The sequence below is a fragment of the Parasteatoda tepidariorum genome, chromosome 9, assembly GCF_043381705.1.
Source record: "Parasteatoda tepidariorum isolate YZ-2023 chromosome 9, CAS_Ptep_4.0, whole genome shotgun sequence".
In the NCBI taxonomy this organism is placed as follows: domain Eukaryota; kingdom Metazoa; phylum Arthropoda; class Arachnida; order Araneae; family Theridiidae; genus Parasteatoda; species Parasteatoda tepidariorum.
Genome location: NC_092212.1, coordinates 78465627 through 78490594, shown reverse-complemented (window position 1 = coordinate 78490594; position 24968 = coordinate 78465627). Strand labels below are relative to the sequence as shown.

Here is a 24968-nt window from a genome sequence, read left to right as displayed (position 1 = left end):
ACCGACAAAAGCAGGGATGAATGAAGCAGAAGCAGTCTTTTAACATAAAAACCCCACTGAAAAATCAAAATCCAATATTTTTAAATAATTTAGAAACAGGAAAAGTTAAACTACTAAGCTACCTATTGGTCAGATTGTCATAAACTAAGATGCAATCTTAATAGTTTAAAGGGCAAACTGTCAATATGCTTATTAATTTGAGAAGACAATATTTAACAAACAATTATCAATAATATTATTTATTTAATTATATATTTAAGTAAACAATAAAACACAAAAACATATTTTCTGAATAAACATGTTACTATTAAAAGATATTTTTTTTGTAATTACAAGACGTGTCTTAGTTTTTTCTAAAGCAATAAAATTTCATTTATGAAGAAAAAACAAATGTTTTTTTATTATAAAACATGTCTTAGTATTTTCTAAAGCAATAAAATTTCATTCATCGAGAAAATCCAATATTATCTATCCCTGCTTTCTTTATAAATTTGGAACTTTATTATGTTAACTAAAATTTCACTAATTGTAATAAAATGATCTTGCTCTTTTTATAAATATTAATCCAATTTTCTCCAACAAAGTAAAATTTTACTTACAGAAAATATGTTTAGCATCAATTGTTTATAGAAATCCTTAGCTTAATTTTCTCAAATTCACTAACATATTACTTCTTGTAAAAAATGGTTTGCCTCCTTACTGTTTTTACAAATTCTAAAGCTGATTTTCTAAAATTTCACTTAACCCTTTGATGTAGAAATTTTATAAAAATATTTTTCATACTTTTTCATCATTTTTTTTATTAATTTAGGTCAAATTAAGGGGAAAATATTATATTCAGCATTTTAATAATTTACACATATGAAATACAGCATGAAATGCCAGTGTCTTTTACAGCATTAACGATAAAATCTCCCAAACATAGTTCAATTTCAACCAAAAATTTTTCAAATTTACACTTATTTAAATCTAAGAGAAACAGTTATTCAACAGTTATTCATCATTGATATTTCTTTTTTTTTTTTAACAAAATCAGCAATGATCGATTTTTAAATATGAATGAAAAAAAAATGTTCCAACTACTTTTTTTGGATTTTATATTTTAGTACAAACATAACTCAGTTCCCATATTTGCTATTTTGGTACACCAGTTGTACCAACCATCACATAAAGGTTAATAATAGAATTCTTAAATGAAATACAGCTCGAAGAGTTATTTTAAAACAAAAATTGCAACTTATATTTAATCAAAAATATTACAATATTTTTACACAGAGAAATTATTAATTTTTGAACAAAAAAATTGTGTAAGCTTTAAAAATATTTTTACTCTCTTGTGATTTTATTACTCTGCAATTTTCAGATGTTATATTACTCTATTATTTTAGATATAAATTTTTTAGTAATTATATTACTCTGAAAGATTTATTTTGACTCAGTTTTCTTTCAGATACACATAAAAAATATCTGATTTTATTTTATTTTTAGTTCCAAGTAGAAAATCACTTTCTGCCTTTATTAGCTACTTTTCATAGGAGTGATTAAATTGCTTTTAATTGATAAAACAATTTTTGACATTGCTGCAGCCCTCGAACGCACAATTATTTAGCCTGACGGTCTTCCTCTGAAATACAGCGAGCATTTGTTTCATGAATACACACAAATAGTTATCAACAATTAAAAGCCAATTCACAATATAAACCACAATGTATGTGTCAGGTGTCAAACACTGAGATCAATAAGATTCAATGTAAGATTCGCAGTAACAAAAACTTTGAACATAACATTAGGAAAAACAATTACAGCAGAGGTAATACCAAACTAAATAAAATTCAATCACTTACAGATGGATAAGACCTGGCCGGTTGATACTGGTTTTTCTCCAGACTAAATTGGTCTTCTGTAGTTTTTCTATATACTGGATTATCAAAATTCATACTGGTAACATTACGCCTTACATATTGCTTGTAAACACAAAACCCAACCTATAAATTAGAAATTTTTAAGAAAAATATAAAACAAGTTACATCTCTGATTTATATATATATATATATATATGGCTGTTTAAAGTTAAAAAAAATTCCAATCTTTAATGCCATATAAATGCAGAATAAAGCAACAATAATGATATAGCATAAGTAGAACAGAAAATTTAAATGACAATATTGATTAGTGACAGCACTTATCATGAATTTAGGCCTGAAATGTTAAATTAGTGCTGATAAAAAATATAAAAACTTTATTTAACTTCTAAATTGTTAGAGCACAAATAAAATTAAAATTCCCTTAACTGAAGTAGTTAGTAAAATTATTTTAGTTCGAAGAATAAGTCAACTTTAATTAATAAATTTATTTCATAGCTTAAGACTGCAAGAAAATGGAAACATGTGCCTAGAGGAAATATAAAATTTTTTACACAATATAACAATTAGTGTTCTTATTAGTTGCCAACAGGAAAAGATTTCTTTAAAGGAGGAGGGGGCAATTACTGAAGGGTTGAATTGGACAGAATAAAAACATGCATCAAGATGACCAGAATTATTATTTTTTTCAAAGTAGAAATATATAAACAGTACGATATTATATTGTAATTCTATGTAAAAAATATAATGTGAAAATTGAATAAATAATAAAACAAAATATGAAAAACCACAGAATGAAATATTTGAAAATTTAAATTTAGGTAATGCATACACAATATATAAAATAATAGTATAAAATTATTGGATTAAAAAGTTCAAAAAAAAAATATTTATTTATTTTTTTGAACTTTATAAAGTACATACTATGCATTAAGTTCAATTTAATGTAAAAAAATAATAATTTGCCCTGTCATAATTGTGTCTAACAAAAATATAAACGTGCATCATAATCTATTCAGCTAGTCATAAGCAGGTTATCCACATACATCACTAGTCACACAATTTGTTTTTTCAATCAAGTTACAATTTTTCAGAGAAAAAAATACAGTTTTAATAAATCATAATTTTTTTTGTATGTAAAACAAATACATTAATAAACTAAATTTTAAATAAAATGAGTACAAATGAACAAGATTTTAAATAAACCAGAAGTCAGGATTGAATAACACAAGAACCTAAAAATATCTGTAAACTGCATTAAGAACAGCAACAACTTTTTGCACTCAAGGTTAATAAAAAAATGTGTTGAAAAATGAATTTAATTCAACAACAAAAATAATGTAACAAAGAGAGAAAAGAAGTCAAAGATCATTAAGTTAATATTGTGAAAGGGAAAGGTCACGTATGTTTGTTTAACTCAATAAGGTGAACTGCCTGAGGAGATAAATAGGATAAAAGTTGCAGCCTGTAGGAAACCAAAGTTGTTGCAAAATTTTTTTCAAAATATTGAAAAATAAATAAAACTTTAAACAAAATTACATGCTGCTCAGAAAGAAAAAGGACAAATTTTTAAGTAAAAAACTTGTTCGAAATTACATCAGCAACAAAAATACTATCAATTTATATACTAGTTTAAGTATTAATCACAAAATACTTAAAACTAATGCTACAATAAGAATAAGAGCCAATTTAAGAAACTTTTTAAAATTAGAAAGCATGTTTCAAACAACTGAAACCATAAAATTAATCTTAAATTTTTAATTGACTTGTAATAACTTTTTATTACAAAAAATGTTTCTTACTACTGTTAAATTAAGATTAATTAAACATAAGTGAAACTTTAACATTTTTTTTTTCATTTTATAACAAGCTTCAAACAATTGCCAAAATGAAATAAATCACAATTGAGTTTTTTTTTAATTTTTCGCAACAAAACAGGTTTTTATATTAAATTTTTAAGCATTCTAAACTATTTTGAAATAAATAGTAGAGTATAATGGTAGAAAATTCTAAGATAAAATTAGGTAAATTTAAGAAAAACAGAATTAGAAAATACAATGAAGGCAGGAAGTTGTTAATAAAACACATTTTCTCACAGCAATATTACTTTATTAACAATTTATAGAAAACTTTAAGACATAAGAAATAAATTTTTAAAGACATAAGCCTTACCAAGGCAAGAACCAGGGAGAGGCCACTTAATACTCCAATAACAATACCAGCTATGCGCCCGGAATCATCTATCACATCTTCCATTGCCTGGATTGTTTCATTCATTAAGATGGACTCTTGAGGGGATAGTGTAACAACCATGGTAGAAGAAGAGGACTCGGTGCTAGAACTATAAGAGCTGCTACTTGTAGAATCTAGAAAAAGGAAACAACTGTAAATTTATATTATTCAACAACTTAACATAAGAGCTTGGGGAATTAAGCCACATTTTCAATTCGCTCAAGCATGTGCTTATAGATGATCATAAGGATTCAGAACCGCATAGGTACACATAACCGGAAATGCCATCATACGCTGCCAAGGGAGCTTTTCCATATTGAACAGACTCCTTATATTCATCCGAGGTAGGTAGGTACTCAGAGCCGGATTATACCTTTTGTAGGCCCTAGGCACAGCTGTTTATGGGCCCTCCCCTCTTTTCAAAATATATGCTAAAATTTTCTTCGTATGGAAACGTATTACGCCATTTTAGATGTATTAATTTCAGAAATGACTAAAAGGCGTAAAGCTTACAGTGATTTGTACGATAATTTCGGTTTTCTTGTTCACAAAAATTTGTCAGAATCTGAGATTAAACTAAAAGCGCAAAATTTGGTGAAAATTTACTCATCCGATTTAGAGGAAAACTTTGTAGATGAATTTTTACTATTTTCAAATTTGTATGAACATAAATCTGCACAAGAAATGTTGAAGGCTCAAATTAAAGATAAACTTGTGAATACTTTTCCTAACGTTCACATTGCATTAAGAATATATTTGTCGATTCTTGGATCAAATGCAGAAGGAGAAAGATCTTTCTCCAGATTAAAATTGATAAAAAATTATTTGCGTTCAACAATGAATCAAGATCGTTTGGCATCGCTCGCACTTATGTCTATTGAATACGACATTTTGCGTAGTTTGGAATTCGACAGCATAATACAAGATTTCGTTGAATCCAAAAATCGCAAAAAAGTAATATATTAGATCATAAGATTCTGCAAAATAATTTATTACCGAAAAATATTATATTTTTATTTGTATCTTCATAATTTTGTGCAAAATACACTTGTTGTTTTTAAAGCTAAATTATTTTTGTCAACAAATTTTTTTCTCCCAAGTTTTTCGTAGGCCCCTGAATTTCGTAGGCCCTTGGCATGTGCCTAGTGTGCCTATAGGTTAATCCGGCCCTGTAGGTACTTTATTTACGTTTATACGTAGGTAGGTATTTCATTTATGTTATGTTTATGATCATCTATAAACAAAGCTTGGCATCTATAAATAAGAGCAAAAGCATCTATAAATAAGGGTTTGAGGAATTATAAGGATAAGCCACATTTTCAATTTGTTCAAGAATGTATTAATAGATTATCATAAGGATTGAGAACTGCATAGGTGTACATAACCAGAAATGTCATCATACACTAGCACTGGAACCTTTAGATCATGAACAGACGCTCAATGTTAATCTGAGGTAGGTATTTCATTTACATTACGTTTAGGATTCGAAGACATACCATCAAAATTTTGATCCTCTACAAAGAAGATGGCTCTCCTGTTACGGTAGAACAGTTTAACGAGGACCGATACCGGCACCCTCAGTCCCTATGCAAGCTAATAAAAGTGGTCAGCCACTCACTTACTGACTGCGGCTAGTGATGCTTGACTGCTGTTTTACAGGGAACTGCGTTTTTATGACCAGTCCACTGTGGGACACTAGTGTTCATTTGAGCTGTTACTTTTATCTATCTAAATTATCTTAATTTTGTGTTTTTGAATGATTATAATTGAAAATTGCACTAAATTAGTAACAGAAATAGTAATTTAGAGACTTTATGACCAACTTCACAGACCCTGCAAATCTCAATCCATATCCCAAGATTATATAATGGAATGTTAAAAGTTTATATAATGGAACCAAGGACATCTTGGACAGCCAAACTCCAGAAATGAAATGAAAATTCACTAGTTTACTAGTTTCAGTGTACACCAACTATTAAAATCTTGTTCATACTGAGATGGTTTAATCTTATGAAACAGCAAATTCTATAAACTGGAAAAACTTATGAAAAAAAAGCTAAACCTTACAAATACACTAAAAGCTAAATTGATTACTACATTTATATTTTATAAATCTACATTCGACATTTTAATTAAATTAAAGCTACATTTTTTTTTTAAATTTATGGATCGAGTTTAAAATATTAGAATCTTTGTTTGATTAGTAAAAATGATTTTAAAATCCAATGATTTAACTAGTGGTGGACGACACTGTACAAGTTGACTTAGATCTTTTGTTCTTACTAGAGGGTAGTTTGGCAATAGTTATACAGAAGAGCACTTAAAAAAATGTGTAAACTAATAGTTGAAAAGAATATTCTGTAAAAAAGAATTTTCAGTAGATTTAATAAATTATTTGTTGATCCAATAAACTATATAATATTCAAACAAAAAGAAACCATAAAAACATAATTACCCTATTTTAAAAGATAAAAAATGTCTTTAATTATAAAATCTACTTAATCAATTGAATTATAAAAAATAAATATTTTTTCTTCGAAGCAATTTAAGTCCACATACTTGGCAATATTTTGAGACAACTATTATCAGTTTTAAACATGTAAATATATTCGAATTAATAACGTAATTATCATTTTCTAGTTTAAAAAAATACTATGCAAGAGATGTTGAAGAGTACTTGAAGAGTGTTTCATACACTTGAAAGATAAAGAGCTGCAATTATCAAGATAAGTTTTGTAATTTCATTCTATGATACTTGACTTTTATAGAAACACTTTCAGTTTATCAAACTGCAAAGAGTAAAATACTTTAATTCAATGATAAAAAAATATTGAGGCTCAATTCCCCATTTTTATTATTACTGTTTTTTTTTTTTTTAATTAGCTTTTAACTTTTTAAAAAGAGTATAAATTTAAAGCATTTATTATAAATTTAATTATTTTTTAATCAAATATTTAATCAAATACTTTTACTCAAATATTAATCTACATAAAAAATAAATTTGTATAATTATTTGTTTCTGTTATTTGTTAAATAAGTGTAAAAAGAATTTTGAATTTAAAAGCATACAAATTTTAACGTCATTTATAACAATATCATTTTAAATTACAAAAATCAAAAACTTGGACAACACTGTTCTACTAGTTTTTGCAAAATTAAATTAAAAAATAACTTTTATGATACGATTATGATACAAAAATGAAATTAAAATTGAGGAATCAAAAATGTTTTCGACTAACGAACATAACCATATTTTTGTGATGTCCACTGACCTTTTGCACGTCAAGAATCAAAATTCGTTAGATTCATTATAAAAAAATTTTTTACAAATTTGTTAATTCAGAGGATTTTTCTTATTTGATTTCAAAATTTAAAATATTGTCTTGAGCACAAATTTGGCATATTTTGGGTTTGTCCTATCAAATTAATATTAAAACTTATGCAAAAATGCAATCAAAAGTTATTGAGCTGTTCTTTTTCTGCATGTAAGTGTGAGTGTACATAAACTACATTTTGCAAGATGTTTAAAACTTTCAAATTAAGAATAGAAAAAAGTAAAGCAGGAAAACATTATCGAAACATGATATGGCCGGACAGTGCCTCTGATAGCTCAGCAGGCTCAACAATTTATTTGCATAAATGAAAGTAGATGAAGTGAACCACGTTATAGTAAACTTTCAAAGGACCGAAATTTTGGTCCGCTATATACGGTATAAGAATTAGCGTACAATAAGTTTGCATTAGGGTTTTTCTGAAAAAATTCAATTCCTATTTTGAAAAAAATGTGACATAACAAGATTTTTAGAAGAACCTGTTCAACATATAGTTCCACTGAGTTTATATGCAGTTAACACATTATTAAAATATGTACACAAACTCATAATATTTCAATGTATTTAAATATATATGAGGTTCTAATAATAATGATTGATTTAATGCATGTACACAGACTACATTGCACATGTGATTTTTTTAAAAAAATAAACAAATAGTTATGCTGTTTATTAAGTTTATAAATTTGCAATACGATGTTAAACATTTATTATTGTAAATAAATGAATTTTAATACTGTTTATAAACATAGCTATTTATTCACAAAAGAAAGAAAATTAAATTACTAAAATAGTGTTTGATCTTAATTAAATCTTTTTCAAAATTATCTTAAAAATTCATTTCACATTTACAATAGTTACTTTATAAAAAATTAATTTATTCCATAAAATATAAAAGTAACATTCTTAAAGTCGACCACAAATATAAAATTACTAAAAAGGTAAACAAATGCTAGAAATATTTCTAATTCCATTCAAGCATCGAAAAACAAATTCAATAGTATATTGAGTAATGACATGCTGTAAAGAATTTAGAAACAAATAGAAAGAAAGAAAAAAACATATGATATTGTGCGCAATACAAGCTTAGCTAAGAAATAGAATGCAAAAATAATTGTAAAAACTTTTACAAATAATTAAACATTTTTTTCTTCCTTTTTTTGAATATTTCATTTTAAACCAAATAAAAAAATATGTCTCATTTATTTCTAATAAATATATTAAACTCAAAAACTATTTAGCAATAAAAATAATTAATTTTTGACCTAGATTTAAAATAAATGTGAAGATAGTGTCAAAATATCAATAGAAATTTATTTTAAACTAGCAATATTTATTCATAAATGCTTGCGTCGAAAAAGTATGCAATTTCTAACACTGCACAGCAAAAAAAAGAAGCAACAACGAATACAATGTAGTCAAATATTGACAAACTTTAACCAAAATATGCAGTAGTAACAAAAAATGTGTTAATTTTTATATTTTATTGCTCTTCGTCTTGCGTACAAAAAATTTAGGGATGGGAAACTGAGGGAGAAGAAGCAAACAAGAAAAAAAATGATTATGGCTACATTCCACTCAATAGATGGATTTAAAAATCGGTATATGTAGAAATTTCAAAATTACCGAAAATGAAGGGAAAAAAATCAGGCCAAGACAGAAAAAAGTTCATAACAACCAATTGTTTTGGTTCACTATATTGACAAAAATATTATATGTGTATAGCAAGGAACAGTAGCAAACATTGAGTTCACTATATCCGGGAGTTCACTATAAGCCGTTCACTATAGTGGGGTTTGACTGTATATATATACACAGTATACTCTTGATATCTCAAGGTTGAAGGGACACTAAGAAGATTTTCAGACAGCGAGTTTTCGAGATAACAAGTTCAGAACTAAATATGTTCTAAAAAGTAGAAAAATATATTCTGAAATATTACTCTAAAAAGTTGAGTCATGAACAATAAGAATAACTACCATTAAATATGTATGCAATGATAGTTGAATGTAATGATAGTCTAAATGCAACAGATATAATTATATTTTTAAAAGTAAGACAAAAATAATTATGCATTAAATAGAGAAGAATTAGTGTACAATAAGTTTGCATTAGGGTTTTTCTGAAAAAATTCAATTCCTATTTTGAAGAAAATTTGACATAACAAGATTTTTAGAAGAACCTCTTAAGCATAGGAATTCAAATAAACATTAGGTGGATATATAATGCCGAAGGGAAAAATATATATATATTTTTTTGACAAACAAGGTTTTCAAGATACTAAGCGTATACTGTAGATCAGGGGTGTCAAACTCAAAAGCTAACTTGGGCCAAATAAGCAATGCTTAACTTCAGGAGGGCCGCAAAAAAAAAAAAATCAATGTTCATAGAAACAAATATTTTTAATTTGAATAGCATATTGTAATAAGCACATATAAAGTTAAATTATTGTTTGATATTTGACATCTCTTCTCTGCTACTATCTTTCCTATTTTGGGCGAAATTTTTTTGGCCTAGACTACTTTCAAAATTGACCGAACATGAGCGTTATTAATACGGTTTCGGACAGGAGATTTATTTCCATTCATAACAGAAAATAATTGCTCGCACTGATAAGTACTTCCAAACATGGAAATGATTTCATACGCGAATTTTTGAGTATTTTCAAACCTTGCCGGCAAATATTTGTAAAATTCAGGCACAACCACTTCAATGAATTTTGCCTTCAAATTTGAGTCTCACTGAATCTCAATCACTTCCATTTGCATACTACTGGGTACTGAGCTTATATTTATTGAGAAAATCGACGAAAACAAACAAAATTTCTTTTCCGAGAAATTAAAATCTTTAAACCGTGTGAAGCATTCAAAGTCTATTTAGTGCCTCAAAAATTATTGTTACAATGTGTAACACCTTGTTTCAAATTCCGTTCTAAGAATTGAAATTTTTTATTAGAATTTCACATTTTTGCGCGTACAATTTAAAATGATCCGTACAGTTTATAAATAAAGTATATTATAATTTTATATGTTAGTTTCCTTTCTAATTTATTTTTACTTTGCGTCGGATATATTGACTGGGCCACAAAAAATGTTCACCTCGGGCAGCAAGTTTGACACCCCTGCTGTAGACGAATAGTTTTTCAATAACTTTTAATGTGGTAACTACCATAAAAGAATATTATTTACGAAGTGTAAAGTTAATAATAAAAGAGTGGAAAAATTAATTAGTTGCTGTAATTGAATTGCTGTAATTTAATGAATTTTAATACTGTTTATAAATATAGCTATTTATTCACAAAAGGAAGAAAATTAAATTACTAAAATAGTGTTTGATAAATTAATAAAATCTTTTTCAATAATAAATTAATAAAATAATAAAAGAGTGGAAAAATTAATTAGTTGCTGCAACAAAATAACTTTTATAAAAATAATGCCTATTATGTAGTTAAGACTGCAATTATGATCTATATTATCTGATATTATGAAAGTTTAACATTATAGTTCCACTAAGTTGATATGCAGTTAACACAATATTAAAATATGTACACAAACTCATAATATTTCAATGTATTTAAATATATATGAGGTATTAATAATAATAATTAATTTAATACATATACACAGACTACATTGCACATGTGATTTCTTAAAAAAAAATAAACAAATAGTTATGCTGTTTATTAAGTTTATAAATTTGCAATACAATATTAAACATTTATTATTGTAAATAAATGAATTTTAATACTGTTTATAAATATAGCTATTTATTCACAAAAGGAAGAAAATTAAATTACTAAAATAGTGTTTGATAAATTAATAAAATCTTTTTCAAAATTATCGTAAAAATTCTTTTCACATTTACAATAGTTACTTTATAAAAAATTTATTTATTCCATAAAATATAAAAGTAACATTCTTAAAGTCGACTACAAATATAAAATTACTAAAAAGGTAAACAAACGCCAGAAATATTTCTAATTCCATTCAAGCATTGAAAAACAAATTCAATAGTATATTGAGTAATGACATGCTGTAAAGAATTTAGAAATAAATAGAAAGAAAGAAAAAAACATATGATATTGTGCGCAATACAAGCTTAGCTAAGAAATAGAATGCAAAAATAATTGTAAAAACTTTTACAAATAATTAAACATTTTTTTCTTCCTTTTTTTGAATATTTCATTTTAAACCAAATAAAAAAATATGTCTCATTTATTTCTAATAAATATATTAAACTCAAAAACTATTTAGCAATAAAAATAATTAATTTTTGACCTAGATTTAAAATAAATGTGAAGATAGTGTCAAAATATCAATAGAAATTTATTTTAAACTAGCAATATTTATTCATAAATGCTTGCGTCGAAAAAGTATGCAATTTCTAACACTGCACAGCAAAAAAAAGAAGCAACAACGAATACAATGTAGTCAAATATTGACAAACTTTAACCAAAATATGCAAATAGAGAATGCGCAAAATAATTCAAATTACTAACTACAAAGCATTACAAACAATTTCAAAAGGATGGTTAACAGCAGGTAATAGAGAGAAAAAAAAGCTAACTACAAATAAAATAATTAGAATTAATATTTAAATTGAAAGATTAGTAATAAATAAAGCTATTAATAAGATTCTAATTAATTGATTACCGCCAACATCTTCACCTTCACAAAAAACACAACGCCATACGCAGACGGAAAATAGTAAACAAACCGTAAGGCGAACCATCTTTAAACTGCGCAGAGGCAGTACGGCAGCTGACTTTGACACCCGACACTTCCCCTGCCCTTCCCTTCCGCCCTCATAAAGAAAAAGGAGCCACAATCGCCCTCGCCAGGTGCGTTTTGATNATGTTGTGTCATCTTTAGATTTGCACAATTTGTTTCGTAAATATTAAAAACAATGTAGTGATTGATAATACATTCTGTACAAAAATAAGGCTCCACAACTATTTTTTTCTTTTAAATTCTCAAACTTATGAAGAAGAAAAAATTCTGTTTCTTTTAGAGAATAAGCATTACTTAAGGATCCAATAGTAATGAAACGTAAATTCTTTTATTTGATATTTTCTACCATTACTGGAAATAATACATAACGTAATAATGTATAAATAATAACTACTGTAACTGAATTTAAACAAATTACCGATTTTAAATCTCTGCTTTGAAAGGGGGGGGGGGGAATTGCGAAATGCAAATAAATAATAAAAAAGTAAGGTAAGTGATTAAGCCTTAAAAATAGTGAATAAAAGTTACTATTTTTTAAGATAGTGACATTAAGCGTGAAAAGTAACTCATGCCGAGCCTTGAATAATGTTAAGAAATTGCGAGTGGGAAATTTATACTAAATCGGAAAATTCCTGAAAAATTTTGAAAAACACGGATTTTTTTAATTCAGCAATGTTTATATGTATCGTATAAACATACGTATAATGTACGTATCGTATAAACATACATTATCATAAATTCATTTTTTTATTTTAATCTTGAACCCCATCCAGAAGACTAGGGAATTCCCGGATCAAGGATCAGGACAAACTAGCCTTCGTGCAGGACTTTTTAATGGAACTAACCCACATTTGTGTTACATGGAGGAGAAGAATTTTCTTTTCATTATTAAATCACATATATTTGGGATTTTTTTTCTACACAAAAGTTCTTATTTGTAGCACAATAGCCTAAACTAATTAACCTTTGCTCCCATTACAACTATTCTTTGTGCCTGCTGGTAAAAGGTCATGGCAGAGACATACAAAACCATTCTTCAACATGGGATTACAGGGAGATTTCCGTATCATGATCTGTGGCAGAGCTATCACCAAGTCTTGGAAACTTCTGGGCAGTGGCCCACGAGAAACTAAAAAAAAACATCACAGAAAGAGACCAACTCGAAAGGTTTAACTCTATTTTTAAAGGTTTAACTCTAAAGGTTTAAAATCTATTTGGCACCTTGGCAAAAATCTGAGTAAAATTTTCTTCTATTTAAAATATGAAATTAGGCACAAAAATGTATTTTCTGTGAATAAACACTTGTTATGCACAATTTAGATCCTCAAAATATGAAAGGCTACAATTCAGAAATCATGTAGTCGAAAGTTTCTAGTTTACCTTAACGCTTTCTTTACATTTGCATTTTTTTTGGCCATATTACTTGAATTTTTATATTAAATGAAGAATTCTTACACTGATTAAAAAAAAAAACAACTTGCTTATCTAATAACAATTTCATGCTTAATAATTATTTATTGTTAGGGTTAACAATATAGGGCTAAATTAACAGTTACCAACAGCTATACAGCAACTCAGTGCCATCTTCTTGGTGCAGAAATGCCACTTGTGTTGGCATTATGAAAACTGGATCGATGAATAAAATTTAGCATCAATAAAAATGACTCCTACTAATATAATTATGAGTAAAAACAATTTACCAATTATGAATGAATATTTTAAATAAATAAGCAATTATTTTTTTATAAGTTTCCATTTAAGTGATAATATAGTAATAAAAATTAGTTTGCATTAAAAAATGAGGTGTTTGGGGTGCTTAGTTTTTTTCCAAAATAATATTTTTTCTTTCTAATTTAACTTCTACCTCTGAAACTAAACCATTGATAGCATCGTCTTTAGTGCACTCTGACTGTAACATGAGTTTGTCCATCTCTTTCGGCAATCGTCAAAAAGATCTCTCTAAATAAGAGTCACTCACAAATAGTTTAAAGACATTTGAATCTACTTATTTGTTTTGTTAATACTTTTCATTTTGATATTTTTCCTTATTTGACATTTAGTGCAGAGGTTTTGCCCGGTCGATGGGAGAGGTTTTAATGGTTTCTCCTAAGTGTTTTCTTCACCGTAAAGTTTAGGAAAAAAATTTGTGCTCCCCAAAAGTGGTCGTAAATAGAGGAGATCGCTACACAGAGGCAGTTTTTCCTGGTGGTTTCTCTGTATAAAGAATGGCAATCAAAATTTCTTTGTTAATTGCCACCTGATCCCCACTTTTTTTTGCCCAAAATGCATCTCATGTTTTCCAAAACAAGTGCTTTCAACTTCACATATTGTTTAGTACAAATGAAAGCTATTATCACCAGCGGAACATTAAAGTTATTTTAGGCAAGTTTAAAATTTCAGCGGAATTGAATTCGATTGTCAAAAGTTTCATTCGAGTTGAAATTAACACCATATTACTATTTTTAATTTAAGATGGAGCATTATTTGCTTGAAAATTTAAGCCGTAAACTTTATTAGTTAAAAATTGAATAGAAATTTTTAAATTTTACAAAAACCTACTTGGAGAGGGGAGTAAATTTTTTCTTCATGCTAGATAAGAGCCCTGTAGATTTTACCATGTTTTTAGAAATGTTTTAAAAGGAATGCTTTACATTAATATCAAGCGTCTTAATAATTTAAAAGTTATCTAATTAATATATATCACTGTAATTTACAGGGCTGATTGTGCTCCGGAAAAAATCCGGATTTCCGGATTTTTCGCTAACAGTTATCCGGAAGTTTCCGGATATCGAAGGTCCAGACGTTTCAAAAAATCGTTGATCACAGAAGTTTCCGGAAATCAAATTTTCAAAGGCGGAACTTAAAAACACAGTTTATTTTATTTGTTTGTAAGGGAGGACCAGCAGTGGCGTACGCAAGGGTGGGGTTTAGAGGTTTAAACACCCCCCTTGAGCTCAGACAAAATGGCAAAAATAAAAATTTTAGTAGAAATTATGCGAGCTATTATTTTTTAAGACTATATATTTTTATCTGCCTTATGCCTACTTTTTTTCTCACGGTATTTCTCAGAATACTGAAAAAACATTTACTATAATAGGGTTATACTTTTGAAACCAAATTCACGTGATAGTGTTACGGACTGGTTCCTTTCTGTCCTACCAGTTTAGTTTTCGAGACTGGCTGTCATTCGCGAGGTCTTTACGCGATGATTCTGGAATCCTAGACGTTCTGTCGTCTTTGAGACAATTCGAGAATTTTGGAGATGCGGTGAAAAATTATATAAAAGGGGGAACGGAGTACAGTGGAGTTAGTTAGTCAGACTAAGAGTTATCTCTGCCGCTTGTCTTTCGGAGCTTGTCGCTAAATCTGTTTTGATTTATCTCAACAAAAAGTTCATTCAATCGCCGAACCCGTCGTCGCCACTATTTCGACTAGTGAAGAAATCAGTAACAATACCATTGGAGATACTGTGCTCGTTGAAGTTATTCATTCCAGCTCGAAACTTTGAGATCGTAGCATAGCGGATATTTCTGTGCCAATATATATATATATTTGCTGTTCTTGGATCTTTAGGATTTAACAATTTTTAACACAAGAATTTAGCAATTTTTAATTATTTTGAGAAAAAATCACGATCTGAAATTAGTGAGGTGACAGCATCTAGTACCAATGTAAGTTTTTCTGTTGTACAGAAATGTGATACTTCCGTTGAAGAAAACGTTTCTAGCATAACAAAATCTGATGAATGTGAAAGTGGCCCTCAAAGTGTTACTTCCCACCCATATGACATTGGACTTTTTTTAGAAGATATTACATTATGTTCTTAAACTTAAAAAATCAAATCAAAATTTAACTAAGCAATGCTGTCTAAATAAAAAGTCAAAATTGTCTAGCTGTCTAAATTAGGGAAATAATAGTGCTTTATTACAGACTCGAATTTCTTTTAGTAGTTTCAGGAAATTATGAACACCCCCCTTGGAAAAATTCTGCGTACGCCACTCGGCCAGAGAAATACCTTATAAGCTTATATTCATGATTAATATTCATTTTTCATCAGTTAATAGTTATTATAATCATAAACTCAAAAAAGACATATTTGTAAATTTTAACTACTTCTCCGGGTCATCATAGGTATGTGCAAATGGTATAGGTATGTGTAAAATTTGATATATATTTTAAGTAAACTAAGAAATACTGAGAAAAAGGGAAAAAAAAGCCTTGTTTAAATTTTTTTCTATTTTTTTTTTTTTAATTTGAACCTTTTTTTTTTTTTTTTTTNTATATTTTTTAGCCTTTTTTTTTTTTTTTTTTTTAAACTTAAGAAATTTTCCGGAATTTTGACTTGGACTCACAATCACCCCTGAATTTAAATTATTGCAAATTCATTTTGTAACAAATAAATTTTGTGTTGGTGAATAAATATAAATTTTATGGCGCATTATTTGTTCGAAAATTTAAGCCGTAAACTTTATTAGTTGAAAATTGAATACAAATTTTTAAATTTTACAAAAACCTACTTGGAGAGGCGAGTCAAAAGTTTCTTCATTCTAGATAAGTACCCTGTAACTTTTACCATGTTTTTAGAATTGCTTTAAAAGGAATGCTTTACATTAATAGCAAGTGACTTTATAATTTAGAATTTGCCAATTTTTACAAAAGTTTACCACTATTAAAAATGTGGCTATTGGTCACTAGCTAGTAACTATATTGCCTAATTTTTAATGATAAACACAATTTTTTATAATAGTGGCTCCTCTATTGCATAACAACATAGAGCAATCATCACAATAGATCAAAGTAAGGCTATATAAATCAAAGTGTTTTACAATTAAAATTATAAATTTAGACTAATGGTGTAAAAATACTTATAACAAAAAATAAACTCAATCCATCTTTTAAAACACTTTCATATGCATCTTTGGGGAATGCCTTGAAAGTTGGATTTAAGATTTAAATAATCAAAAATACAAATGTAATAAAAAATACTTTCGTGTGCAATAGTAACTTCATTAATAATAAACAAATAGTAAACTTCTTTAGAGCATTTTGGAAAAGGAAAGAAAATGTGGGGAATATGCCATGTAAATCAACAGAGCCATTACAAATTTATTAAAAAAAAAAAAAAAACTTTTTTTTCTGTTTGAATCATATTACAGTATAGCTTAAGCATGTTTACANTTTTTTTTGGAGATTATACTTGAACAGAGTAGAATTGTAAATGTATGTTGCATTTTCCTCCCATAAATATGTTCAAACTGAAGAAAAAACTTGAAACTTGATTATGTCTAAACTGAAGTTAACACACATATAGAAAGAGAATTTATGTAATTTTAAACATAAGTCAATGGTGATTTATGATTTTTATTTTATTACTTCCCTGTATTACCTTTTAATTGTTATAATAAGTACTATCAGTTAAAAGTTGTTTGGGGCAAAATGACTTTTTTACAGAGGGTAATTAGTTTTAAAGGCACATATGCATAAATTTCTGTTCTTTCTTTTTCTTTGAGTTCTAAAAAAAACTGACACTTCAAATTAATTATTCACACTTCTTTGATGTATGAAATCACATACAAAACAGTTTTATTCTGTTTCATAGGAGTTTCTCCAAAAATTAATAATTAAATATTTGCTAGTAAGTTCATATTAATTCCATTAAGTGATGATATAAGGAAAGAAAATATGTGAAATAAAACATCTTGCTATCTGCTCAATTATTGCAGGGTAGCGTCTCAGATTATTAAATTTAGTTTTGTAATACAAAATGAAATTTATGAATAACCCCTTATCATATAGAGTTTTCTTTTTAAAAAAAAAACGAGCAAATATTACTAACTAGAAAATTATTTATACTAGAAACATTTTAAATTTTCAAGATATTCAAATCAAGATTTTTCTATAAGTTACCAAATACCATTTGCAATAAAATTAATAAATTTTTTTTTTTAATGTTTAATGTCTACCACCTATGTGAAACATGTAAAGAACATTTTAAATGTTCATATCTTGCACATTTTTTTAAAAATTTTAAAATAATATTTTCATTATTATTTAAAAATTGCTTTTAAAAATCTAGTTTAATTTTGATGAATTTTTTTAAATTAAAAAAGATAAAATGAAGAAAAAAAAATTAAGGAAGTAAATTAGTTAAGTAAGTAAATAATTAATAATTTTTCTTTTTATATGTTTACCACATACCTGAAGCATGTAAAGAATACTTTAAATGCTCATATCTTGCATATATATATATATATTTTAATTTTAAAATAATATTTGTTATTAATTAAAAATTGCTTCTATAATCTAGTTTAATTTTGTTGAATTTTTTTCAATTCAAAAAGATAACATAAAGAAAAAAAATTAGTTAAGTAAAAAAACATCTATATCTCAATTAATACTTAAGATGGGTTAAGGAAATTTTATGCAGTTATTGTATATGATAACCAATTGATACAAGTTACAAGTTGATTGCTATATTTTAGCCATAAGGTGTTAAAAACAATCTTTTGCATTTGTAATTTATTACTGCCACCTTAAACTAGCAATAAATTATGTTCCAATTTATTGTTGTAAGATTTAAACTTTATTGATAAATTGAGCACTTGCATGATCTAAACTCCAAAGTTTATAAAATAATTCTCCATCTAGAGAAATTTGAAAAAAATATCTAAAACTAAGTATATTCCTTTCATTATTGCTGTTTAAGTACGTAAAAAATTTCTTATTTCCCCTATATCTAATAAGTTAATTTTTTTTCCCCTTTTGCTCCATTATTGAAAATGTTTGATGACTGGTTTCAAAATAGACTGCTAAAAGTTAAATCTTAATAAATATTCTAAAAGAAAAAAAAATTGAGTTATCAATATAAATATATAAACACANATTTTTTTCAATTAAAAAAGATATAAAGAAAAAAATTAGTTAAGTAAAAAAACATCTATATCTCTACTAATACTTAAGCTGGGTTTAGGAAATTTCATGCAGTTAATGTATATGATAACCAATTCATACAAGTTACAAGCTGATTGCTATATTTTTTGCCATAGGGTGTTAAAAAAAAATCTTTTACATTTATAATTTATTACGGGCACCTTAAACCAGCAATAAATTATGTTCCAATTTATTGTTGTAAGATTTAAACTTTATTGAGAAATTGAGCACTTGCATGATCTAAACTCCAAAGTTTATAAAATAATTCTCCATCTAGAGAAATTTGAAAAAAATATCTAAAACTAAGTATATTCCTTTCATTATTGCTGTTTAAGTACGTAAAAAATTTCTTATTTCCCCTATATCTAATAAGTTAATTTTTTTTCCCCTTTTGCTCCATTATTGAAAATGTTTGATGACTGGTTTCAAAATAGACTGCTAAAAGTTAAATCTTAATAAATATTCTAAAAGAAAAAAAAATTGAGTTATCAATATAAATATATAGACACAACGAAAAAAATTGAATACTCCTTCATCCAAAATGATTATATATCCATCTTTCTAAACTATTTTAGAAAAAGTTTTGTTGACGGTTTTGTAACAACATTTGAAACTTTGATAACATTTAAAAAAATATAGGGTGACCATAGTAAATGTATGGGTATAAAAAATATAACACTCACTAGTTTCCATAGTGGATGAAGCTGATGTTGAACCGGTGGTTGATAAAGGGGTGGACTTAGTAGTTGTTGTAGTTGAAACTGTAGAACTAACTTTCGAAAGTGTACTGGTTTCAGTGGGGGCAAGAACTGTGGGTGCATAAGTATTTGAAGAAAAGTTATTCATAACAATTTGGGGTTTAGTGGTAGGCAATACTGTAGTAGTGTATCGAAATGGCTTATCTAAAAGGAATAACAAATATTGCAAATTAATACCTTAAACACACTCTTGACTTATATCAAAATAAAAAAGAATGTCTAATCTACATTTAAGCTTAAACTAAAAGGATATTTAAAAGAAAAACTTACCTAAATACAAGCAGTTAAGGCCATTGTCTGAAAGCACCATTCCATCTGGACATGCACAGGTGTATTTGGCAGATGATTTAGAGATGTGGGGCGAAGGTAGACAAAGATGAGAGCAACCACCATTCAAAGATCCACAATAGTTTACCCCTGGAATATAAGACCACTCATAATAAATAAATAATTCCACGTGAGCAATTCATAGTTTCTACAATTCCTGTAACACCCATTTAGTTATTGCCATAATATGTTAATATTTGTGTTGTTTTTCTTTGATAAATATGTGCTCTTTCTTATAGACACTTTATGTAATTCATTTACCAAAAAGCAATATAGTATTAAATAATCATACATTTAAGAAGAAAAAAAAAGATCTATGCCAAAGTATTCACTTAAAAGTAGACCTTTCTCTCCTTACAAAAATTTATTTTCATTCTGAATGCATTTTTACTGAAACTCATAAATCATATTTTTGTTGAGCACAAATTACATTTTGCTTTTACACTTTCATAACATTAAAAAAAATATATGAATATTATTTTCAAATATCTCTAACTACAATCATCGACTTATGTTTTTTTTACCTGCAATTCAACAATATTAAAATGATAAAATTAATCAACAAAAGGTGAAACTGTAAGCTAAATGACAACATAATGTGTGATCTAAATCTTACAGAAAGGCAGGATTTGGCTGATACAAATGTTAGAATCTTTTAGAGCAAAGAAATGGATTCTACTCATAATTAAATCAGGGATGAGATTAGCCAAAACGCAAAAAAAAAGCTGAATTTCCACGATAATAAATTTTGCGCAAGCGCAACCCTTTAATAATAAATTCCAGATAGTTTAAGGTAATAAATAATGTGTTGACATACAATTGTGTACTAATCTATTATTATAAAAACAATTACATTGANAAAAGGAATAACAAATATTGCAAATTAATACCTTAAACACACTCTTGACTTATATCAAAATAAAAAAGAATGTCTAATCTACATTTAAGCTTAAACTAAAAGGATATTTAAAAGAAAAACTTACCTAAATACAAGCAGTTAAGGCCATTGTCTGAAAGCACCATTCCATCTGGACATGCACAGGTGTATTTGGCAGATGATTTAGAGATATGGGGCGAAGGTAGACAAAGATGAGAGCAACCACCATTCAAAGATCCACAATAGTTTACCCCTGGAATATAAAAAGACAACTCATAATAAATAAATAATTCAACGTGAGCAATTCATAGTTTCTACAATTCCTATAACAACCATTTAGTAATTGCCATAATATGTTAATATTTGTGTTGTTTTTCTTTGATAAATATGTGCTCTTTCTTATAGACACTTCATGTAATTCATTTACCAAAAAGCAATATAATATTAAATAATCATACATTTAAGAAGAAAAAAAAAATCTATGCCAAAGTATTCACTTACAAGTAGACCTTTCTCTCCTTACTTTCGAGTTATTTATTTATAAATTTATTTTCATTCTGAATGCATTTTTACTGAAACTCTTTAATCATATTTTTGTTGAGCACAAATTACATTTTGCTTTTACTCTTTCATAACATTAAAAAAAATATGAATATTATTTTCAAATATCTCTAACTACAATCATCGACTTATGTTTTTTTACTTGCAATTCAACAATATTAAAATGATAAAATTAATCAACAAAAGGCAACTGTAAGCTAAATGACAACATAATGTGTGATCTAAATCTTAAAGAAAGGCAGGATTTGGCTGATATAAATGTTAGAAACTTTTAGAGCAAAGAAATGGATTATACTCATAATAAAATAAAATAAAAATTGAAAAAAAAATTGCAAAATAGTTTTTTTACTCTAGATAAAGAAATGTGTCATTTCCATGCAAAGAAAAAATATAGAATAATATAAGAAGACAGGAACAAATTTATTTTACCAATCAGTTTAGAAAAATGTGAAAATATTATAAATCAAGAAAAATTCAATTTAGAAAAAGCCTCAAATGAAGAAAACATGACAGCTTTTGAAAATTTTAGCACCTGCAATTTAGATACACGAGTAAAGAAAACTATCACATATGCTCTTTTTAAAAATTAAAACCAAACAAAGAACATTACCTCTAACTATTGAAAGATACTACTCGTTAAATTGTTAAAACAAGATTTAAAATCCATTTTGTTTACCTTTAAGTTAAATTTGTTTTGCTTAATGCATATGATTCATCCCAACATAACTTTTAAATCAAATTTAGTATACTGATCAAACACAACACAATTATAAAAAGCATATTTTTCTGATGCAAGATTCAAGTAAAGTTAAGGAATACATTAATACTGGTAAACAATATAACTATGACTTGAAACTTTTTAAGCTTCATACAATAGTAATATTACCTTTTGGTTGCTTATAGCTGTGATAAACACGCAATCCCATGGGTGAAGATATACCGTTTGCAACAACTTCAACATCTTTGCCGGTAAACTTATCTACTTTGGATATACTTTCTGATTCCCAATCAGACCAGTACACCCAATCCTAGAAGCATTAAAAAAATCAAATATTTCATTAAAATACTGTTTTCTAAACACAAGATTTACATTATATTGTTTTAATACCTCCTGTTTTAAAGAATAGTAAATATATCTAGCTAAAGTTTATTTCAAGAAATATTATAGAAATAAATTATCTATATTTCTTTAACCAGAAAAAAAAATTAAATTATGAAAAAAGTCATGCTTAATTTTTCTTAACATAACATTTTTGAATAACATTTATTTCACATTTATTAACATATATTTTCACAAAATTGCAGATTGTAGGAGTAAATTTCTTTTTCTACAATTATTTATTGGAGTTTGGCTTACTAAGTCAATCTCAACCATCAGATTTTTCAAACTTGCAACTTCTTAAATTTTCATTGGTTATCACACACATGTCTATGTACTTTCTCCATCAACGAATTTTTTTAAAATTTTGCCCCACTTTGGTTTCTAACATTGACTTTGAAGAGCTCCTTTTGTTTATCTGATATGCAAACTTTTTTCCACATTGAAGGAGTTTTTCATTTAAGTTCTCTATCTTTCTTTCTTAAAATCATAGTAATTAAAATCCTTTAAAGTCATATTACTTTCTTTAAGTTAAAAAAATATTGATAAGTATGTAAATTATTGACCTTCAGCACTTATAAACTTCTAAATTTTTAATAATTAGTTAATGATGAAGTCAATTTTCTTCTTCTCAATCCTAGTGTTCACTACGTTAAAAGTCTTTAGCATCCAAAATTATATTTTCTCTATTGGTTAAGGACTTAAGACACCAAGTTATTATTTTTTTTATGTGCGATTGTAAACTCTTTTTTACATATTTTTATGTCAATGCTGTGCATATTGTATGTCTATGAAGACAACCACATGAATATTAATTCGTGTGCGATTCAATTTTTTGAGCAAATATTAAGTATAACATTTTAACACGCAAAAGAATGTTTACTCCACTTTTATCATGATGTGTTGTTTCTTTCTTCAATTCTATGATATTTTTTGAAGAATACATTACATACATTGTCAGATATTTTTATGGCATGAAATTTCGAAACATCTTTATTTTCTTTGAAAACATTACCTTTCATTTATTGAATTATGTTGATCATTTTATTTTTCCTCATAACTCATTAATTTATTATTCTATCCACCTTATTCTAAATTTTGATGTACCAAATCTGCTCACAGCCAACCTACACTTCTGTTTTGTATTACTATATTTCTTAAACATTTATGTTCCCCTCAATTTTATTAATTCCTTTAGATTCTAGATTTTGGCCGTAATTTGTTTGTTCATTTACTTTGAATTTTAATTCTCCATTCAATGACTGAAAATAATTAATATCCAAATACTATTTAAAACACTCTTTTATCAAGTTATCCTCATACTTTAGTTCGTTACCTATCTTTTAACCTCCACTCCCAAACATAATTTCATTGTTATATTCTACTGGCACCAACTTCTTCTTCTTGGACACTACAGCTTATGACAGGCCAAGGTTGTACCAATAAGTGTTTGCCATCTCGATCTATTATTTACCATCTTGATCTATTACTTGATCTGGCACCAACTAATTATTCAATTATTCTATTTTATTGATATTATATAATTTGTAGCACATGCTGATCAGTCTTATAGTGAGAATAAAATTCAAAGTTCTTATTTTATTATAGCACACTCAGTATGTATTTTAATAAAATCACAAATGCTACTAATTAATAACACATGATTACACTTTTTGCATGGTTAAGAACACAACTACAAAAAAATAATATTTTAATAAATAAGGTGACTTTTAAATTTGACTAAACTCACTTCGAATACGTCCAAAGCAAATGGATGTTTGATGGCAAAGGATGAAGATAATACCACACGTTGGTTAGAACCATCATAATCAGCACTACTCAGTGTGTGAAGCTTAGCATCAACCCAGAAGATTTTTTTAGTCACAATGTCTAAATTAAAATGATAACATATAATTATTTGAATGAATTCAACTAATAAACAAAATACACTTAAATTATTTAAATAAATTATGTTATCCAAGGTGCATAGCCAAATCTTTCAACAAAAAATAAGCACCTTTTGAGTACTTTTTAAGCACTTAAAAAATATTTTAAAGTACTATATACATTAACAAAATTCAAAATAATTTTCAAAGACTTTACATGATCATGATAAAATAACTAGTTTCTGACAAAGAACTCTTTTCTTGATTATATTAGCTACTATAAAATTATCAAAAGATTTTTTGGTTCAATATCAAAGGGTGGAAAATGAAGTCTGAAATTGAGAATATCTTGCAAAATGCAGCAGAGTTGCACA

General features: G+C 27.0%; 1 protein-coding gene across 1 annotated transcript in view; it reads right to left on the bottom strand.

Annotated features, from left to right (window-relative positions):
- The window catches only part of LOC107444869 (very low-density lipoprotein receptor), a 71104-nt gene that overhangs the window by 8422 nt on the left and 37714 nt on the right, over positions 1–24968 (bottom strand). The window contains exons 18-22 of the mRNA XM_071185876.1: positions 21155–21301; positions 20115–20261; positions 19770–19988; positions 4035–4228; positions 1845–1985 (exon numbers count right to left, since the gene is read on the bottom strand). Of these exons, the coding sequence (XP_071041977.1) occupies positions 1845–1985; positions 4035–4228; positions 19770–19988; positions 20115–20261; positions 21155–21301 (848 nt within the window). The remainder of the gene's footprint in view (positions 1–1844; positions 1986–4034; positions 4229–19769; positions 19989–20114; positions 20262–21154; positions 21302–24968) is intronic.